This window comes from Schistocerca serialis, chromosome 4 (assembly GCF_023864345.2).
Source record: "Schistocerca serialis cubense isolate TAMUIC-IGC-003099 chromosome 4, iqSchSeri2.2, whole genome shotgun sequence".
NCBI classification, from domain to species: Eukaryota; Metazoa; Arthropoda; class Insecta; order Orthoptera; family Acrididae; genus Schistocerca; species Schistocerca serialis.
Genome location: NC_064641.1, coordinates 462,950,654 through 462,970,567, shown reverse-complemented (window position 1 = coordinate 462,970,567; position 19,914 = coordinate 462,950,654). Strand labels below are relative to the sequence as shown.

The 19,914-nt window shown below is 45.6% G+C and overlaps 1 protein-coding gene across 1 annotated transcript in view; it reads right to left on the bottom strand.

Moving 5' to 3' along the window:
- Nucleotides 1-19,914, bottom strand: part of LOC126475101 (uncharacterized) — a 597,071-nt gene that overhangs the window by 160,948 nt on the left and 416,209 nt on the right. The window contains exon 3 of the mRNA XM_050102679.1: nucleotides 10,526-10,741. Coding sequence (XP_049958636.1) covers nucleotides 10,526-10,741 — 216 coding nt within the window. The remainder of the gene's footprint in view (nucleotides 1-10,525; nucleotides 10,742-19,914) is intronic.

Here is a 19,914-nt window from a genome sequence, read left to right as displayed (position 1 = left end):
TATCTGCGGTTACTTATCGGAACGTGATGTAAATCTGATTTGCTGTGAGCAAAAGCATCCCAGGAAATAGGAATAATTTTCCCGATTTCTGCTAGATGAAGTTTTGAACGTGAACTGTTCGGCACGCCAAAGTGGGTATATTTACTGATTATTGATGTAACCGAATAAATGAAAAAAAAAGGGGCTGTTATAGAACAATAAGAAAAGGAAAAGAATCAGATTTAAAATATATATAAAATCTAACGTGCTTCAGAAGCACCATTCAGAATAGCAAACACGTTTTTCGTTAGGTCTTGGACAGTAATTAAAAAAAAAACTATGTATATTTTGTAAATGATCCTTTCATGATAAGTAATTTTAGCATTACCTGTGCTACTCTGTGGTATAGAGAGACCTATATGGACACGTATGGATTGCTGCGTGTGACTCTGTGACAAAATGATGGACACGTGTGTAAAATAGTAATTTGACACATGTATGGGCACGAGAAACTAGTTATCTCTTGTGTGAATCAGAACTGTAATAAACTTACGGACACGAGTGATGTGCCGCGTGTGAAGTAGCATTACAAGTATTCTCACGTTGCAACGACGATACAGTGACTATCAGTCAAAAGATAGACAAGCTATTGTACTCAATGAAATAGGTGACAGTAGTCATTTTCATCGATGACTGTTCTTCGTCGCTGGTGCAGTCAATTTAACGTCCAGGTTGACCATGTCGCCTTGACGAGCTGCTCCAGTACCCATGATTCATCAAAATGCACAAGTTTAAAAAAAAAAAAAAAAAAAAAAAAAAAAAAAAAAAAAAAAAAAGAAGCGTTGGTAGCCACTGAACTATCTGCCTCGTGCAGGACGCGGACTGCCAACGCTGTCAAACCGCCAGTTCGTTACCACGTGACTGTGAAGCACTGTGGCAACATTCAATGACTGCTCGCCGGCCCGTACTCAACAATAAGCATTCCTCTCCATAACGGGCGCAAGCGTGCTCCAGATTTGAGATGAAAATGGACATAAAAATAATAAAACGTTGATAAACTACGCACGATTTTACTATATTTACATTTAAAGGACACTAATGATGACTTTTCCTTAACTATAAAAATTGCTACGGCAATATTGCTAAATACATTGCTTGAGAAAGACCTGTAGCAGATGAAACGTGTTTTGCTAATATTTGCTAACGAAAGAACATAAAACCTAGACACAAAATATGAATAATATATAATGTATATGTACATAGTCTATGTAGTAATTTTTATTGTCTTAAATTCTTACTCTATATTCCCTTAGATTAAGATGCTAGTTAATGAGCAAGTCCTAATACAGATTTTTTTTCTGTATTTTCATGTGCTGAAACATGAATTGGAATGAGATTAAGACAGCCACCAAACTGACTCATTCGTCATTGAACCAGTCATCAACTTTCCTGATTCCCGACATGACCCGGTGGATCGTCGAGTCAAGAAATATCACTTCCCCCTTCACATAGTGAAATTCCCAGTGTTTTTCCACCAGAATGTGAAAAGGTGATCCCCAGTTTTAGTGCAGTGAAAAGTGACAGGTGATGAAAGAATTCCCCTGTGAAAATCACCCGAGTTCATGGGAAATACTCCCAACTACAAAGTGAAGAGTGACGTCGCTACGAGAAAGACTGATAAAAGTTTTATGTTCTGTTCACAATTGGCGGAAATGCACCAATACTGTAATAGATTTTTTTTCTTATTGTCAATATTTATGTATTTTGTATCTGTATGTGTATTTAATTTGTACTTGTATCTATGTTAGTATTTCAATGTTTCAATTGACTGGATGAGAGTAATTCTTGAGAACCTATGTTAAATCCTTGAACACTTATGATGACATCATGCCACAACCAAGTTTGTTAATGATCAAGCAACTGTGAGTAGCTTTGACGACTTAGTGTGAAACGTATATAATTCTATGTGCCTTATGTTATGTCTGTTTTGCTCCCTACAAGGAGACATCCTTAAATACTTCATTCACTAAGTACGTGAATCCAATAATATTACGACTGCGCGTGAGTCGTAACGATCTTTCAGACTCATTACTCCTCACGCGGGAAGCGATGTAATATTATTGGTATTTCCGTACTACGAAAGCTTTGAGTATTCTTTGAAAGACATTTGTTTTGTATAATTTACGGAACTGTAAAGATGCGCATCTAGCGCGGACGCTAATACATCGATTGCGCAGTCAAAGAAACATTTTAACAGAAGCTGAACTGTCGTTCCGCTTCGATCTAAATAAAAGATGACGGTAGAAAACGTTTGTAGATCTTCAGATTTTAATGTACTTCTGCTTGTGGTGTGAAAGTGTAAAGGAGGTCGACTTTAAGCTAAAAAAGTGAGCGGTCTTGCCAGCGCGCAGACAACATTATCAATTAATAACATTCAAGTAATTTATGTTCGAAACTGTAACTCGGCAAGCTATTGTTATCGGAGGTGTTGAACAGTGCAAGAATTGTCTTTAACGAAGGAGAAAAGTGACTGTAACTTGTGACAAAAACGTGAACATAGGAGCTGAAATGTGATCGCACCATAGAGTTAGATAATTACTTATGTAAGTTATGCTGTCTATAAAGTAGCTCTAATTACTTGTGAGAATTATTAGAATATATTTAGTGTTTACCAGATTTCTTATTCTGTTCTTTTTCCTTTATATTTTTTTTATCCTCCATGCCATATTATTTTTGTAAATGTCAAACAGCCTTTACTACAGCAGAGAATACTGCGGCATCCTGGTCGTAGACAGAAGGCCGCTCCTTGTCATCTATACAACTCATAGCTGCCCCATTTACGAATGATTTCATTTTCAAATGCATTTTTTCTTACTGTTCATTGTTAAAGGTCCCTTAGGTAATTTAAAAATCATACTGATTACGTAAAGAAATCCGGGTTGTTCTTTTCCAAGTAATAGAAGTCTTTGCGTAATCAGAAACTAGCCTCCTTCTGACAACGATCAGGAGCCGACCAGAAGACGGACGTCTTCGACCGCTTTCGTGTCTCCTGTGGCAAAGCTGTACCAAACTGGGAACACGACATTCTAGTATGAAATACCGATCTAAATTGAAAGAATTGAAATATAATAGTAATAGTAATAATAATTTTTTTTTATCATACTAGAAGTCGAGACGCCGAAGAATAGACGGCCGAGCAAAGGAGTAGACTATGCTTCCATAGTCCAATTTCGAGCGCACTAAGGCGCGATAGAGGCGGAGAAGGACCACTCGGTCCGCTCCCCAGGAGGTACCATTCAGGACACGGAGGGTGTTGAGCGATCGCAGACAGCGAGCCGAAAGATAGGAAACGTGGGAGGACCAGCACAGTTTTCTGTCAAACATAAGACCCAAGAATTTAGCGACGTTTGAAAACGGAAGGTTGACAGGACCTAGATGTAAGGAGGGCGGAAGAAACTCCTTACGTCGCCAAAAATTAACACAAACGGTCTTACTGGGAGAAAAACGGAAGCCGGTTTCGATGCTCCAAGAGTGGAGGCGATCGAGACATCCTTGAAGGCGTCGTTCAAGAAGGCTGGTCCGTTGAGAGCTGTAGTAGATCGCAAAATCGTCCACAAAGAGGAGCCCGAGACATCAGGAAGGAGACAATCCATAATTGGATTTATGGCAATGGCAAACAGTACAACACTCAGCACGGAGCCCTGGGGTACCCCGTTTTCTTGGTAGAAAGTATGGGAGAGAGTAGTGTTCACCCGCACCCTAAATGTGCGCTCTGCCATAAATTCGCGAAGAAAAAGGGGCAGCCGACCTCGAAAGCCCCAAGAGAACAGTGTGCGGAGGATGCCTGTCCTAGAACAGGTATCGTATGCTCTCTCCAGATCAAAAAATATTGCTACTGTTTGGCGTTTCCGGAGAAAATTGTTCATGATATAAGTGGAGAGAGCAACAAGATGGTCAACTGCAGAACGATGCTTTCGGAATCCGCATTGGGCAGGTGTTAAAAGACTGCGGGATTCCAGCCACCACGCTAAACGGTAATTCACCATACGCTCCAAAACCTTACAGACACTACTCGTGAGAGAAATGGGGCGATAGCTAGAGGGGAGATGTTTGTCCTTTCCAGGTTTCAGAACAGAAACGACGATAGCTTCCCGCCATCGTCTGGGAAAAGTACTGTCGGTCCAAATTCGATTATAAAGGCGAAGGAGGTAACGCAGACTATGGGTTGATAAATGCAGCAACATTTGGACGTGGATACCATCCGGTCCTGGGGCGGAGGAGCGAGAAGAAGAGAGCGCATGTTGGAGTTCCCGCAAGGAGAAAACAGTATTGTAGCTTTCGCGATTTTGAGAGGAGAAAGCAAGAGGTCGCACTTCCGCTGCACGTTTCTTCGGGAGAAACGCTGGCGGGTAATTTGAAGAGCTCGAAATCTCAGCAAAGTGCTGACCCAACGAGTTAGAAATTGCGACGGGGTCCACTAATGTGTCATGCGCGACAGTGAGCCCAGAGACCGGGGAGAAACTAGGCGCGCCTGAGAACCGTCGAAGCCGACTCCAAACTTCCGAGGAGGGAGTAAAGGTGTTAAATGAGCTAATAAAGAATTTCCAGCATGCCTTCTTGCTATCGCGGAGGACACGACGGCATCGCGCTCGGAACTGCTTATAGCGGATACAGTTGGCCAAAGTAGGATGGTGGCGGAAAACGCGGAGAGCACGTCGCCGCTCACGTATTGCATCACGGCATGCCTCGTTCCACCAAGGAACTGGGGGGCGCCGGGGCAATTCGGAGGTGCGTGGTATTTAATGTTCCGCAGCTGTAAGAATAACGTCGGTAAATGTGTGACTTCATCGTCGACGCTGGGAAAGTGACGGTCATCGAATGTCGCTAGAGACGAAAAAAGTGTCCAATCGGCTTGGGCAAACTTTCAGCGTCGCGGGCGCATGTAGGGCAGTTGAGGCTGCAGTCTAAGGACACAAGGAAAGTGGTCACTCGAGTGTGTATCATCGTCAAGGGCGAACCATTCGAAGCGCCGAGCTAGCGGAACAGTACCGACCGCAAGGTCCAAATGAGATAAATTTGTCGTGGAGGCAGACAAAAATGTAGGGACCCCCGTGTTGAGGCAAACTAGATCTGCTTGGTGGAAGACGTCTAGCAATAGTGAGCCACGTGGACAAGGATGTGGAGATCCCCAAAGCGGGTGGTGGGCATTGAAGTCCCCAACCAGCAAATATGGGGGTGGAAGCTGACCAAGAAGATGAAGGAGATCAGCTCGTGCCATTGGTGTGGACGATGGAATGTATACAGTACAAAGAGAGAACGTGTATCCGGAAAGGGAAAGACGGACGGCGACAGCTTGGAAGGAAGTGTTTAAATGGATTGGGTGATAACGGAGAGTTTCATGGAGAAGAATCATGAGTCCTCCATGCGCTGGAGTGCCTTCAAAAGAATGGAGATCATATCGGACGGACTGAAAATGAGGGAGAACAAAGCGGTGATGGGGACGCAGCTTTGTTTCCTGAAGACAGAAGACGACCGGCGAGTAGGATCGTAAGAGGATCGACAATTCATCCCGATTGGCCCGAATACCGCGGATATCCCAGTGGATAATGGACATAGGGTGAACAGAAAATGGAGGAATGTGACCAAGGTCGCTGTCAACTCAAGGACTGCTCTGAGCTTGCGACCGACAGAATGGAATGGCATTCAGCCGAAGGCAGAAGATCCTGATCCATAGGTTGCTCAGGAGCAGCTCCTGCCAGCGATCGGCTGGTTGATCGGCCGCCAGCAGTGCGCCTCGGCGACACGTAAGACGGCCGAGGGCGATTTCCGCCAGGTGGTGCTGTAGATGGGACACGCCTTGGCAGAGAAGGAGAGGAACTGGGTTTCTTTGTAGCCTTCTTGGAAGTATGATGTTTAGAGGAAGGAGGAACCGATGGTTGGGAAGTTGCCGTACGTAAAAATTCTTCACGAGTATGCTCTTTTTTCGAAGTCTTGGTGTCTGACTTTTGGGCTCGAGATTTAGCAGAACTCGACGAAGGGTGAGCCAGAGAGTGGGCAGGCGAAAGTGGTGAGGTTGAACGGGCGATCTTTGCGCTGGCCGATCTGACGACCGTGGCACTAAAGGTGAGGTCGCAAGTCTGCGTGGCCACCTCCTTTGTTGGCCGAGGAGAAGCAAGGACAGTGCTGTATTTTCCTTTCTGAGGCACGGTGGGCTGTCGACTGGCGAATAATTTTCGAGCAGCAAAGGTCGACACCTTTCCTGGATGAGCTTTTCGTCCTTAAAAACGGGACAATCTCGAGAGGAAGCAGCGTGGTCACCCATACAAATGATACAGCGAGGGGATGGAGGTGGCCAAGCACCCTCATGGGCATCCTTGCCACACGTAACACATTTGGCCGGATTGGAACAGGACTGGGTGGTGTGATTGAACCGCTGACACCGATAGCAACGCGGAGGGTTTGGGACGTAAGGGCGAACGGAAATTCTCTCATAGCCTGCTTTGATTTTCGATGGGAGTTGGACTTTGTCAAATGTCAAGAAGACAGTGCGGATTGGAATGATGTTCGTGTCAACCCTTTTTATAACCCTATGAACAGCCGTTACGCCCTGGTTAGACAGGTAGTGCTGAATTTCTTCGTCAGACAATCCATCGAGGGAGCGTGTATAAACGACTCCGCGCGAGGAATTTAAAGTACGGTGCGGTTCCACCCGGACAGGGAAGGTGTGTAGTAGTGAGGTACGCAGCAATTTTTGCGCCTGGAGGGCACTGACTGTTTCTAACAACAGGGTGCCATTCCGTAATCTGGAACAAGACTTTACAGGATCTGCAATTGCGTCGACACCTTTCTGAATAATGAAAGGGTTGACCGTGGAGAAGTCGTGACCTACGTCAGACCGAGAAACAACAAGGAACTGCGGCAACGATGGAAGAACTGACTGTGGCTGAGACTCAGTGAACTTACGTTTCTGAGCAGACATAGTGGAAGGTGAGGAAACCATTGCGGAAGAATCCCCCATGATTACCGGCGTCTTCGATGGCGCGCTCCTCCCTTGTGGGGGCCCACTCTGAGGGCACTCCCGCCTTAGGTGATTGTTCACACCTCAGGTCACACCTCCCGACAAACGGACGGAGGGACCAATCGGCACTTTCGGAAGGTATCAGCTCGGGTAATCACCCCTCCCTGGGCCTGGCCGTTACCAGGGGGTACGTACGTGTCCTACCTGTCTACCCGGGGCGGGGAATTACGCGTTACCCCGTCACCGGCTACGCATGGAAGTGCATGGGTCGGCCTTCAGACACGCACAGGGAGGAAAAAAGAGAAAGGGAAAGGAAAGAAGAGGGGGTCTCAAACGCCGCAGCGGAGAAAAGGGCAAGGAGAAGAGGGAAGGAAAAGAGAAGGACAGAGGAAGGACGAGGACTTGCAAGTCTAGAAAGCAAGGAATTTGGAACAGTTTCGAGCGTCCGTCTCCGGACGTAGGCACAAACCATACTCCCAGAGGGGGAGAAAGGGAAGGAAAGAGCAAGAGGTGAGGGGGGGGGGCGAAGATGGGGGATGGGGAAGGATGCGGAAAGGGAAGGTATGCAGCCCGGAAAGGAGGAAGGCCACATTATCTCGGGGTCCTGTTAGCGGTGGTGTGGGTGCCACCGCAATTCCTTTGGTCTTGGGGACCTTGTTTTTGGATTTCTTTCGCTGCTCCTTGGGTTTCCCTGGCTGGAAGGACTTCACTGCTTCAGTCTCCAGGACTGAGGATGAGTGTGAAGCTCTATGACCAGCTTTTGGGCACTTCAGCCACTGGCAGGTGTTATCTTTCCCACTAACATAAACCTGGGAAGGGAGTGACCCAAGGGACCCCTTTCTAGTGAGAGAAGCCGAAGAAGAGTTATGCTTCTCTGGCTGAGAAGTGGGGACTGATACCCTGATGGTTGGAGGTGTTGCTCCCAAGGTAGATTGTGTGGGAGAAGCAGGGAGAGAAGTGGCCCCCACCGTCAAGGGCGCAGGTGTAGCATTCTGGTTCTGAGAGGCGACAGGAATACGGGAAGTGTTCTCGTTGTGGCAACATTAGAGGTGGTCACAGTCAAAGGATGTAGGTGCTCAGATTTCCTCTTAGCGTCAGTGTAGGTCAGTCGGTCCAGGGTCTTATATTCCACGATTTTCCTCTCTCTCTGTAAAATCCTCCTGTCTGGTAAGCAAGGTGAATCATTCTCTGTGCAGTTAACACAGACAGGAGGCAGGACATATGGAATATTGGGATGTGATTGATGTCCACTATCTCGACATGTGACACTGGAAGTACAGTGGGAAGACATATGGCCAAACTTCGAGCACTTAAAGCACCCCATCAGGGTAGGGATGTATGGCTTGATGTCACAGCAACAGACCATCAGCTTGACCTTCTCAGGCAATTTGTCACCCTCGAAGGCCAAGATCAAGACACTCGTGGGAACCTGATTACCCCTCGGACCCTGATTGATGCGCCGGACGAAATGAACACCTCGTTGCTCTAAATTGGAACGCAGCTCGTCGTCAGACTACAAAAGAAGGTCACTGTGGAATATAATCCGCTGGGCTGTATTTAAGCTCTTGTGGTGCGTGATGGTAACAGAAACATCCCCCAACTTGTCACAAGTGAGTAATTCCCGTGACTGGGCAGAGGATGATGTTTTTATCAAGACTGGCCCACAACCAAACTGGTTGTCCAAATGCTCCGCAAAAAGTGAGGCTGCAGGAACATGATAGATTCCCAATCAACTCTCGTACACACAAGGTACCGGGGCAAATAAGCTTCGCTGCCATCCTTAGCCTGGTGTTCCTCCCACGGTGTGGCCAGGGAGGGGAACGATTTGGGGTCATATTTCTTAGCACTGAAGTTAGACTTTGCCCACTAAGAGACTGCTGGTGGCGGATCACCAGCAAGAGATGACGTACTACGCTTCATGGCGTGTCAACCACCCTGATGCCACCCACTCCGACCAGGTGCACTCACCACAGGTGCACCCAGCCTCAGGAAGGGCCACGTGGCAGGATGGCCATTGCCGGGAGTGCTGATGCCCCAGGGAGATGGGCGTCTACTTCATGGCATATGTGGGGAGTTAAAAGTGCAGGCATCAGCAGAGTGATCCCTCTGCTACAACCAACAGGGTACATGGTGTCCCCACCTCAACGGACTGGCTACCGTGCTGTATATGAGGTGCTAAGAAGCAAATGGTCAACGTCGGCGCAGAAAGCGGCACTGCTTATTGCGTGGTGGAAAACGCACCTAGGAAGGTGTCCTCGCCGAAGAGATGGAGAAAGAGTGGGAGTGCAACACGACGACAAGAAAGTGGGCTAAAGATCTGAATGCACGATGGGCACGATGCACCATGCAAGACGCCCTTCCGCAACTGGCTCGCTCTTTGGGTAAATTTAGGAAGATGTAGGTCAAACCCGACAGGGGACCATCACATGAAGGCCGAAACGTGTGCGTCTGCTTTCAGTCGCCCCTTATGTCAGGAAGAAATACCTTGGGCCTGTTATAACCTCCGGACTCGCAGGGCGGTGACTGAAGTGCACCCCTTCCACAAACTGCAGGAGATTTAAATGCTGGGCCATCACAATTGTGAGCTTGCGAACCAGTCAACGAAACATCATCGATAAGGGCTTTCGGAGCCGAAGGCCCACTCGTGTACCTTTCATGACTACACAAGACAAAGCTTTACGCCTCGCCGGAGTTCGTGAACACCGACAATGGACTGTTGATGACTCTAAACATGTTGCCTGGTCGGACGACTCTCGTTTCTAATTTTATGTAGTGGATGGACGTGTACAGGTATGGAGACAAAATCATGAATCCATGGACCCTGCATGTCAGCAGGGAACTGTTCAAGCTGGTGGAGGTTCTGTAATGGTGTGGGGTGTGTGACGTTGGAGTGATATGGGACGCCTGATACCTCTAGATACGACTGTGAAGGTGAAACGTACGTAAGCATCCTGATGATCACCTGCATCCACTGATGTCCACCGTGCGTTCCGACGGACTTGGGCAATTCCAGGACAGCGATGCGGCACCACACATGTCCAGAATTGCTACAGAGTGGCTCCAGGAACGCTCCTCTGAGTTTAAACACTTCCGCTGGCCACCGAACTCCCCAGACATGAACATTAGAGGAGATCTGGCATTCCTTGCAAAGTGCTGTTCAGAACGGATCTCCACCCACTCGTACTATTACGGAGTTAGGAATAGCCCTGCACGATTCATGGTGACAGTTCCCTCCGGGACTACTTCAGATATTAGTCGAGTCCATGCAGTGTCGTGTAGTGGCACTTCTACGTGCTCGCGGGGACCTTACACGATATTAGGCAGGCGTACCAGTTTGGCTCTTCAGTATAACATAACTACCGGTATGCAAGCGAAGCAGTGGGTAACAGCTAGCATTATTATGAAATGCTACCGAGGAGTGCGGCCGCACCAACACTTGATTCGGGCCGCGTGCGGCCCGCGGGCTGCAATCTCACGGTCACTACGTTAGCCTCAACGCAGCCGTGCAGGAGGAGAGGGGGCTCTTACCGAGGGACTTGCGCTGCTGGCGGTAGACGAAGACGAGCGTGAAGCCGGTGGGGGCGGTGAGGGCGGCGGTGACGGCCTGCGGGGCGGGCAGCCGCACGCGGCCGTAGGCGGGCCGCAGCCGGTACGCCTCCAGGCCGGGGGCGAGGCCCGCCACCACGCGCACCCCAGGCGTGCCGCCCGACACGTTCAGCAGCCGCAGGATGTCCAGCGCGCCTCCTGCGGGCACAACAGCGAGGATGGCATTGGTTAAATAACATCGTAACGTACTCTTTAGGCTATAATAAATGCAATATTAGAAGTGGTACAATTTAGGCATATGTCGCCTACCAAGATTGAACTGGTATCTGGAAAAGCTGAACTATGTTTTCACGATAGTGTGATGTCGTTCTCACGTGCTACAACCTTAGCCGTCGTCCATTTGGTTTCATTGCGAGAAACAGAGCCTTAGGTTCTGTGCTGGCGTAAGCTGTCGCAAGCACTCCGGTCAGCAAAGATGAAGAGCGAAGATCGCTTAGTAGGCGCTGGATCAAGTGCTTGTATCACGAGAGAGGCCAGAGAGAGAGAGACCCACAAGCAACATGCTGGCAACGCCCTCTCGACAGCATGGAGTTGGCCGCCGCCGCTGAACGGAGGGCCTCACTCAATCATCCAATTTGACGTCTGTCAGTCTACTCGCAGAGTGGGTTTAGATCGTAACAGGCTACGGCAGTACATAGCGACCAGATTAATGACTATAACGGGACTAGTTATCTCAACCAGAATTGTACTTCACTAGCAGTGAGAAACTGAAGTTTGTAATAGCAAGATTGCCGATATTGACACTAAATCAGTCTGCAAGAGGAATATTACTGATGAGTTTGTACCACAAAACATGGACTCTATTCAAGTAAAGTAAATGTATCCAGTTCGTGTAAATAAAGAACAGTATTAATCCGCGTGTGCACTTGTGTTGTAGAAAGAGGATAACTAACCAAATATTACTTTTTATGTTTAAACTTTCTGTTGAGTCCGTTTATGATCTATATACACATAGGCTGAACCTGTTGCGCAGGGCTCACCAGGGTAAAGTTTGTGACAGTTAACCCATGAAAATATCATTTTAGATTAATTTTTCAATTAAGAGCTTGAACCGGAGCATTTAAGGTTCACTATTTACTAGAATCCTGACCTGGCTTTAGACGAGTAGCATCTATGACCGATCGACCTGCCTGCCATTGTGTATTGTGTATTAAACTGTGGATGTAGAAACGACGGTGACGCTTCGTCTCGCGATAACCCTCAGTGGTCCACAACCCCACAACAGGCCACAGTAGTCCTCGCACCCCACCGCCGCCCCACACCGTACCCAGGGTTACTGTGCTGTTCGATCCCCGGTGGAAAGGTCCTGAGCCATAATCAATTTATTAACGTTTCTAAAAACACTAATGAATTTATTTTTAAAAGCAAAAATCCAAAAATAACATTAACGGAAAAAGACTAAATTTCAATAACGCAAGTGATGGCAATAACCTCAAAACTGCAACAGTATAAAATCCGTTCCTTTCAGTAAAGAATATTAAATGAAGTAAAAAAAAATACATTTACATTACAAACAGCAAAACATATGATGAAACGATTATGTCACAAATCTCAATCATCAGCTACTGCAAGTAATTATCAAAACGCCTTGCCTTCGAAGTACCCAGAATGACTGGAAAATGTGGATCAAATTTATGATGATAGAGACGGTGGCAGAGGCAACGCTAGTAGCAGCAATTGCTCCTCCTCTACCAACATAGGACGCCACTTGTCGCTACCACAGTACTAGAAACCTTTATTACAACTTTCAGTGATGGGACGCAGTGATCTGTAACTAGATGACGGTTAACAAGAGATATTATCACCTATCCTGTAATAGGACACAACTCGTTAATGATTTAGTAGAAATTAAACATACTACAAATTCAACAATTCTTCTTTAATTCTTTTTTTGTAGATGCAAACAATTTAGTAAACAGTTCGAGCTAGGCAACAGGTAACTGTAGACATGACTCAGAAATAAGGTAGCTGGATTCAACAATTTTCTCTGAGTATGAAGTATAATTCATAAATCAGAAGAATTAAATCTGCATTATATTCCCTTAGATTCTAAAATCAGTGTGGAATAGTGACAGCCACACGCGCACACACACTGACAACTGAACTCGAGTAGTACCAGGCAATATCTTCGTAAGTAACACATTCATATACCTAACAACTGGCAAGCAGGATGTTGTTGTTGTTGTGGTCTTCAGTCCTGAGACTGGTTTGATGCAGCTCTCCATGCTATTCTATCCTGTGCAATATTCTTCATCTCCCAGTACCTACTGCAACCTACATCCTTCTGAATCTGCTTAGTGTATTCATCTCTTTGTCTCCCTCTACGATTTTTACCCTCCACGCTGCCCTCCAATACTAAATTGGTGATCCCTTGATGCCTCAGAACATGTCCTACCAACCGATCCCTTCATCTGGTCAAGTTGTGCCACAAACTTCTCTTCTTCCCAATCCTATTCAATACTTCCTCATTAGTTATGTGGTCTACCCATCTAATCTTCAGCATTCTTCTGTAGCACCACATTTCGAAAGCTTCTATTCTCTTCTTGTCCAAACTATTTACGTCCATGTTTCACTTCCATACATGGCTACACTCCATACAAATACTTTCAGAAACGACTTCCTGACACTTAAATCTATACTCGATGTTAGCAAATTTCTCTTCTTCAGAAACGCTTTCCTTGCCATTGCCAGTCTACATTTTATATCCTCTCTACTTCGACCATCATCAGTTATTTTGCTCCCCAAATAGCGAAATTCCTTTACTACTTTAAGTGTCTCATTTCCTAATCTAATACCCTTAACGTCACCCGAATTCATTCGACTACATTCCATTATCCTCGTTTTGCTTTTGTTGATGTTCATCTTATCTCCTCCCTTCAAGACACCATCCATTCCGTTCAACTGCTCTTCCAAGTCCTTTGTTGTCTCTGATAGAATTACAATGTCATCGTCGAACCTCAAAGTTTTTATTTCTTCTCCATGGATTTTAATACCTACGAATTTTTCTTTTGTTTCCTTTACTGCTTGCTCAATATACAGATTGAATAACATCGGGGATAGGCTACAACCCTGTCTTACTCCCTTCCCAACCACTGATTCCCTTTCATGTCCCTCGACTCTTATAACTGCCATCTAGTTTCTGTACAAATTGTAAATAGCCTTTCGCTCCCTGTATTTTACCCCTGCCACCTTTAGAATTTGAAAGAGAGTATTCCAGTTAACATTGTCAAAAGCTTTCTCTAAGTCTACAAATGCTAGAAACGTAGGTTTGCCTTTCCTTAATCTTTCTTCTAAGATAAGTCGTAAGGTCAGTATTGCCTCACGTGTCCAAACATTTCTACGGAATCCAAACTGATCATCCCCGAGGTCGGCTTCTACTAGTTTTTCCATTCGTCTGTAAAGAATTCGTGTTAGTATTTTGCAGCTGTGGCTTATTAAACTGATTGCTCGGTAATTTTCACATCTGTCAACACCTGCTTTCTTTGGGATTCGAATTATTATATTCTTCTTGAAGTCTGAGGGTATTTCGCCTGTTTCATACGTCTTGGTCACCAGATGGTAGAGTTTTGTCAGGACTGGCTCTCCCAAGGCCGTCAGTAGTTCCAATGGAATGTTGTCTACTCCGGGGGCCTTGTTTCGACTCAGGTCTTTCAGTGCTCTGTCAAACTCTTCACGCAGTATCATATCTCCCATTTCATCTTCAACTACATCCTCTTCCATTTCCATAAAATTGTCCTCAAGTACATCACCCTTGTATAGACCCTCTATATACTCCTTCCACCTTTCCGCTTTCACTTCTTTGCTTAGAACTTGGTTTCCATCTGAGCTCTTGATGTTCATACAAGTGGTTCTCTTTTCTCCAAAGGTCTCTTTAATTTTCCTGTAGGCAGTATCTATCTTACCCCTAGTGAGGTAAGCCTCTACATCCTTACATTTGCCCTCTAGCCATGCCTGCTTAGCCATTTTGCACTTCCTGTCAATCTCATTTTTGAGACGTTTGTATTCCTTTTTGCCTGCATCATTTACTGCATTTTTATATTTTCTCCTTTCATCAATTAAATTCAATATTTCTTCTGTTACCCAAGGATTTCTACTAGCCCTCGTCTTTTTACCTACTTGATCCTCTGCTGCCTTCAATACTTCATCCCTCAAAGCTACCCATTCTTCTTCTACTGTATTTCTTTCCCCCGTTCCTGTCAATTGTTCCTTTATGCTCTCCCTGAAACTCTGTACAACCTCTGGTTTAGTCAGTTTATCCAGGTCCGATCTCCTTAAATTCCCTCCTTTTTGTAGTTTCTTCAGTTTTAATCTACATGTCATAACCAATAGATTGTGGTCAGAGTCCACATCTGCCCCTGGAAATGTCTTACAATTTAAAACCTGGTTCCTAAATCTCTGTCTTACTATTATATAATCTCATACCTTTTAGTATCTGCAGGGTTCTTCCATGTATACAACCTTCTTTCATGATTCTTAAACCAAGTGTTAGTTATGATTAAGTTGTGCTCTGTGCAAAATTCTACCAGGCGGCTTCCTCTTTCATTTCCTAGCCCCAATCCATATTCACCTACTATGTTTCCTTCTCTCCCTTTTCCTACACTCGAATTACAGTCACCCATGACTATTAAATTTTCGTCTCCCTTCACTATCTGAATAATTTCTTTTATTTCATCATACATTTCTTCAATTTCTTCGTCATCTGCAGAGCTAGTTGGCATATAAACTTGTACTACTGTAGTAGGTGTGGGCTTCGTATCTATCTTGGCCACAATAATGCGTTCACTATGCTGTTTGTAGTAGCTTACCCGCATTCCTATTTTCCTATTCATTATTAAACCTACTCCTGCATTACCCCTATTTGATTTTGTGTTTATAACCCTGTAGTCACCTGACCAGAAGTCTTGTTCCTCCTGCCACCGAACTTCACTAATTCTCACTATATTTAACTTTAACCTATCCATTTCCCTTTTTAAATTTTCTAACCTACCTGCCCGATTAAGGGATCTGACATTCCATACTCCGATAAGTAGAACGCCAGTTTTCTTTCTCCTGATAACGATATCCTCTTGGGTAGTCCCCGCCCGGAGATCCGAATGGGGGACTATTTTACCTCCGGAATATTTTACCCAAGAAGACACCATCATCATTTAATCATACAGTAAAGCTGCATGCCCTCGGGAAAAATTATGGCCGTAGTTTCCACTTGCTTTCAGCCGTTCGCAGTACCAGCACAGCAAGGCCGTTTTGGATAAGGAGTCCAAATAGCCACAACGCGACACCAAGTGACGTGCGCACTAATTGGATGCTCACCGTGATTTCTCGTAAAATCCAGCGCCCATTCACACACGCTTGCTTAGAGAGCCGAGAGAAGGATGTAACGAAGGTTACTCGCAGTCGGAAACATACGGGCATCATCCAGCACACGCCACCGCGTCCAGTATTGCGAAGTTCAGACCGGACTCCAACCCGGCGCCACGATGGACACAAACTGCTTGCAGCTTCAGTAGCAGAGGACACGCCGAATACTACGCGTCCTGCCGAAGTAGCCTTCAAAGAGCAATGTTCACGGCTGCGACCAACGCTCGGCCTCACCAAATCCGCAGTGAGCAAAGGCACCACTCTTGCCAACGAGCCAAGGCAGACGCCACCTCGCTTGCGCTCCTTGCCGCCCACGTCACACACTCCACTTCTCCATGTCGCCGCAGCCATTAACTACCTCTCCTCCGACCTGCCCTCTACCGGAGACAGTAGCGCTCTTGCGGCCAGAGGGATTCCAAACCCGCGGGAATTACGCGAAACTAAACGCGAGCGAACGGCACACAAATTAGTAAGCTACATAGAGACTTGAGATAGCATTAATGGAGTGCATGTGTTGGGTTTCCTGCAGGGATTGTCTGCTCCGACATTTGTTGCAGGTGCCTCACAGAGGGCTGAAATGAAGCAGCAGCTGGAAACATGTTACAAAATGTTTAAGTATGCGGGACATAAGGATGCAAACGGTGTTTCTGGACAAAACGTCTGAACTATATGAAGATTCACCTTGAAATTCTGGTGGTGTATGGACCAAATCCACCGTCGCGTCCAGCCATAGTGAAATGATGCCAACAATCTGAATAAGGCCGCAAAGACATGGGCGATGCTGATCCAAAATTAAGAATACTGACGTCGCCCACAGACTACAACGGCCAGGTAATGGAGGAAAGAGAGATGGGGGAAAAACATACTGCCGAGAAAAAGTTAGTACATCTGGAAAGACGTCAATTTTGATCCTATGATGGAATATGCCACCTGGAGGATAGTAGATTTACTGATAAAGGTTTAAACGTCATGCGCCAACAGACAGAGTAGTGGCATAACTACCAGAGCAACATCTGAGACCATACTTTAATAGGGAATGGACGCAGCCACAAAGCTCAGTGTGGTGCAGACATCTGAAGCAAACAGGCAGTCTTGCCATGGAGACCGTAATCGTGCTTCCTACAGCCACCTGAACAAGTTTGAAAGGGGTCACATTGTGGCCTTCAGAGTGGCAGGATGGATCTTCCGGAAAACTGCCACGCAAGTTGGACGTGTTGCGTCTGTCGTGCGACGACGCTGATACCAGTGATCACTTGAACATTCTCACAGCCATAGTCAAGGTTCTTGAGGTCCGCGCAGCACAGACGCCCATCATCACCTTCGTATTGTAACGGCAGTAGTGGCAGTTCGTGCAGCTACCACAGTACAAGTAAGATGATTTGTGAGTCCTGACGTGTCAACACGAACTGTTGTGAACAGCTTGTTAGCAGTGACACTACGCGCACTGGATATTTTACATTGCGTCTGTTTCCAATGAATGATTGCCAGTCACGTAAGAAGGCCCACTAACAATAGTTAGTCTTTCCGCCTGTTCGTGCGCAAATCGTTAGTTCGTGTGCAAATCGTTACATTTCTTTTTGTTGACGGTCAACTGCGAGTACCTATTCCAAATGTCGAGCCTCTGTATGTGTTTCACTAGAGCTTCCTGCCGTTCCGAACTCCTATTTCAACAGTAACTGTCATTAACAGCTCACAATACTTTGTATCACCGTTTAGTATGCAGGATCCTGATGTCACGGCTGCATTTGAAGGCATTTTACATCTCAGTATTACATTATTTTCGTTACTCAGTTTTCTCACATCCTCAGTCAAACGTGTAGACAGACCACTTCCGTTTTCGCTGTTACTTTGATAATAAATATTTATTTCGCAGTACTCAACAGTTCTTACATTTAAGTCATTACCAAGTACACCTAAAATATATCAACGTATAAAAAGCTTCATAAATAAAGAAACACCAACAGAATTAATATAGGCAGACGCTGCAACAAAAATTACCTGTCCAGAATGACATCAGACATATCCACACATAATGAATAATTGCAAAAACATATGTGGATGGTAACAACACATATTCCCACACACATGATGTATGACAGCGGCCGGCCAGAGTGGCCGAGCGGTTCTAGGCCCTACAGTCTGGAACCGCGCGACCGCTACGGTCGCAGGATCGAATCCTGCCCCGAGCATGGCTGTGTGTGATGTCGTTATGTTAGTTAGGCTTAAGTAATTCTAAATCTAGGGGACTGATGACCTCAGATGTGAAGTCCCATAGCGCTCAGAGCCATTTGAACCGTTTTTCTCTTTCACTCGCTGCATTACGAGAAACATTATATTGTATTATATTATATTACGTGGCCATTTTGCATTTGCTATTCTGCTGTTGTAAGTTGGAAGACCGACATGTTGAGGTACGTGTATCATCTTACGATAAATGAACTATATTTCTTATAATTTGTTTGAAAAATATTATCTTGTCATTTAGAGCGGAACCTAAAACCATCAACCATAAAATTATTTTGAATTATATGAGCATAATAATAAGCAATCAAAGTATTGTAATATGTACGTGTTTATCTTTCTGACAAGGCAATTTAATGAGACACTCATTTCCTTTTGGCAAATTTTAGAACCTGCAACTTCGTGATTTATTTCAAACAGTATAGAGGGTGAAACTTCCTGGCACATTAAAACTGTGTGCCGGACCGAGACTCGAACTCGGGACCTTTGCCTTTCGCGGCAAGTGCTCTACCATCTGAGCTACCCAAGCACGATTCACGCCCCGTCCTCACAGCTTTACTTCTGCCAGTATCTCGTCTCCTACCTTCCAAACTTCACAGAAGCTCTTCTGCGAACGCTGGGTAGCTTGGGTAGCTCAGATGGTAGAGCACTTGCCCGCGAAAGGCAAACGTCCCGAGTTCGAGTCTCGTTCCGGCACACAGTTTTAATCTGTAAGGGAGTTTCATATCAGCGAACACTCCGCTGCAGCGTGGAAATCTCATTCCAGTATGGAGGGTGTTTGAAAAAGAGTGATCCGATTTCAAAACTTATTTACTGATAAAAACAAACTACAGATAAGGGATGGCTCCCAAAATACTCGCAACATCTGAAGTTTATCTATGCTATTGCAAATGCTCTGTGTGACCAACAGCAGCACGAACAGCACTGTAGTAGACGACAGGTAAATTCGTCATAGTTTTGAACACTGCATTTGCTTTCACAGAAGTTATGCTGGCTGTTATTCTGTTCTTCGTTTTTTCTATGTCACGAAGTAAGAAGTAGACGAACACGCACTCCTTCGCACATGCCCACAAGAAAAAAATCGCATGGTGTCATGTCTTCCAATCTTGGAGACCAAGAATGGCGGGCACTGTCTCGGGGTCCCGTGCGCCCTGTCCACCGGTGACGCACTGTGCCATTGATAAACTGACAGATGTTGTTGTGCCAGTGTGGTGGAGCTCCGTCCTTTTGGTAAGTGAAGTCACAGGAGTGGTCCCGAAGTTGTGGAAAAAGCAAATACTGCAACATCTGAAGTTAGGTCAAAGCTGGATAGGGCGCACGGGACCCAGGGACAATTCCTTGCATTCTTGGTCTCCAAAATCGCCAGGCATGACCCCACGCGATTTTTTCTTGTGAGAATGTTTGGAGGAAACTGTTCATCTCTCCTTTATCTTTTGTCGTAGACGAAGTGAAAAGCAGAATAACAGCCGACATAACTTCCATAACAGCAGATATTAAGTGTGAAGTTTATGACTAATTTAGATATTGCCTAGATGTTGTTCGTGCTATAGGTGACGGAAACACAGAGCATTTGTAATAGCACAGCTAAAAACTCAAGATTTAGAGAGTATTTTGAAATTTATCTCAAGTTTGTAGTATGTTTTTGTCAATGAATATGGAGTTTCGAAATCACGTCGTTCTTTGTGGAACCACCTCTATTTTACTGTGACTTA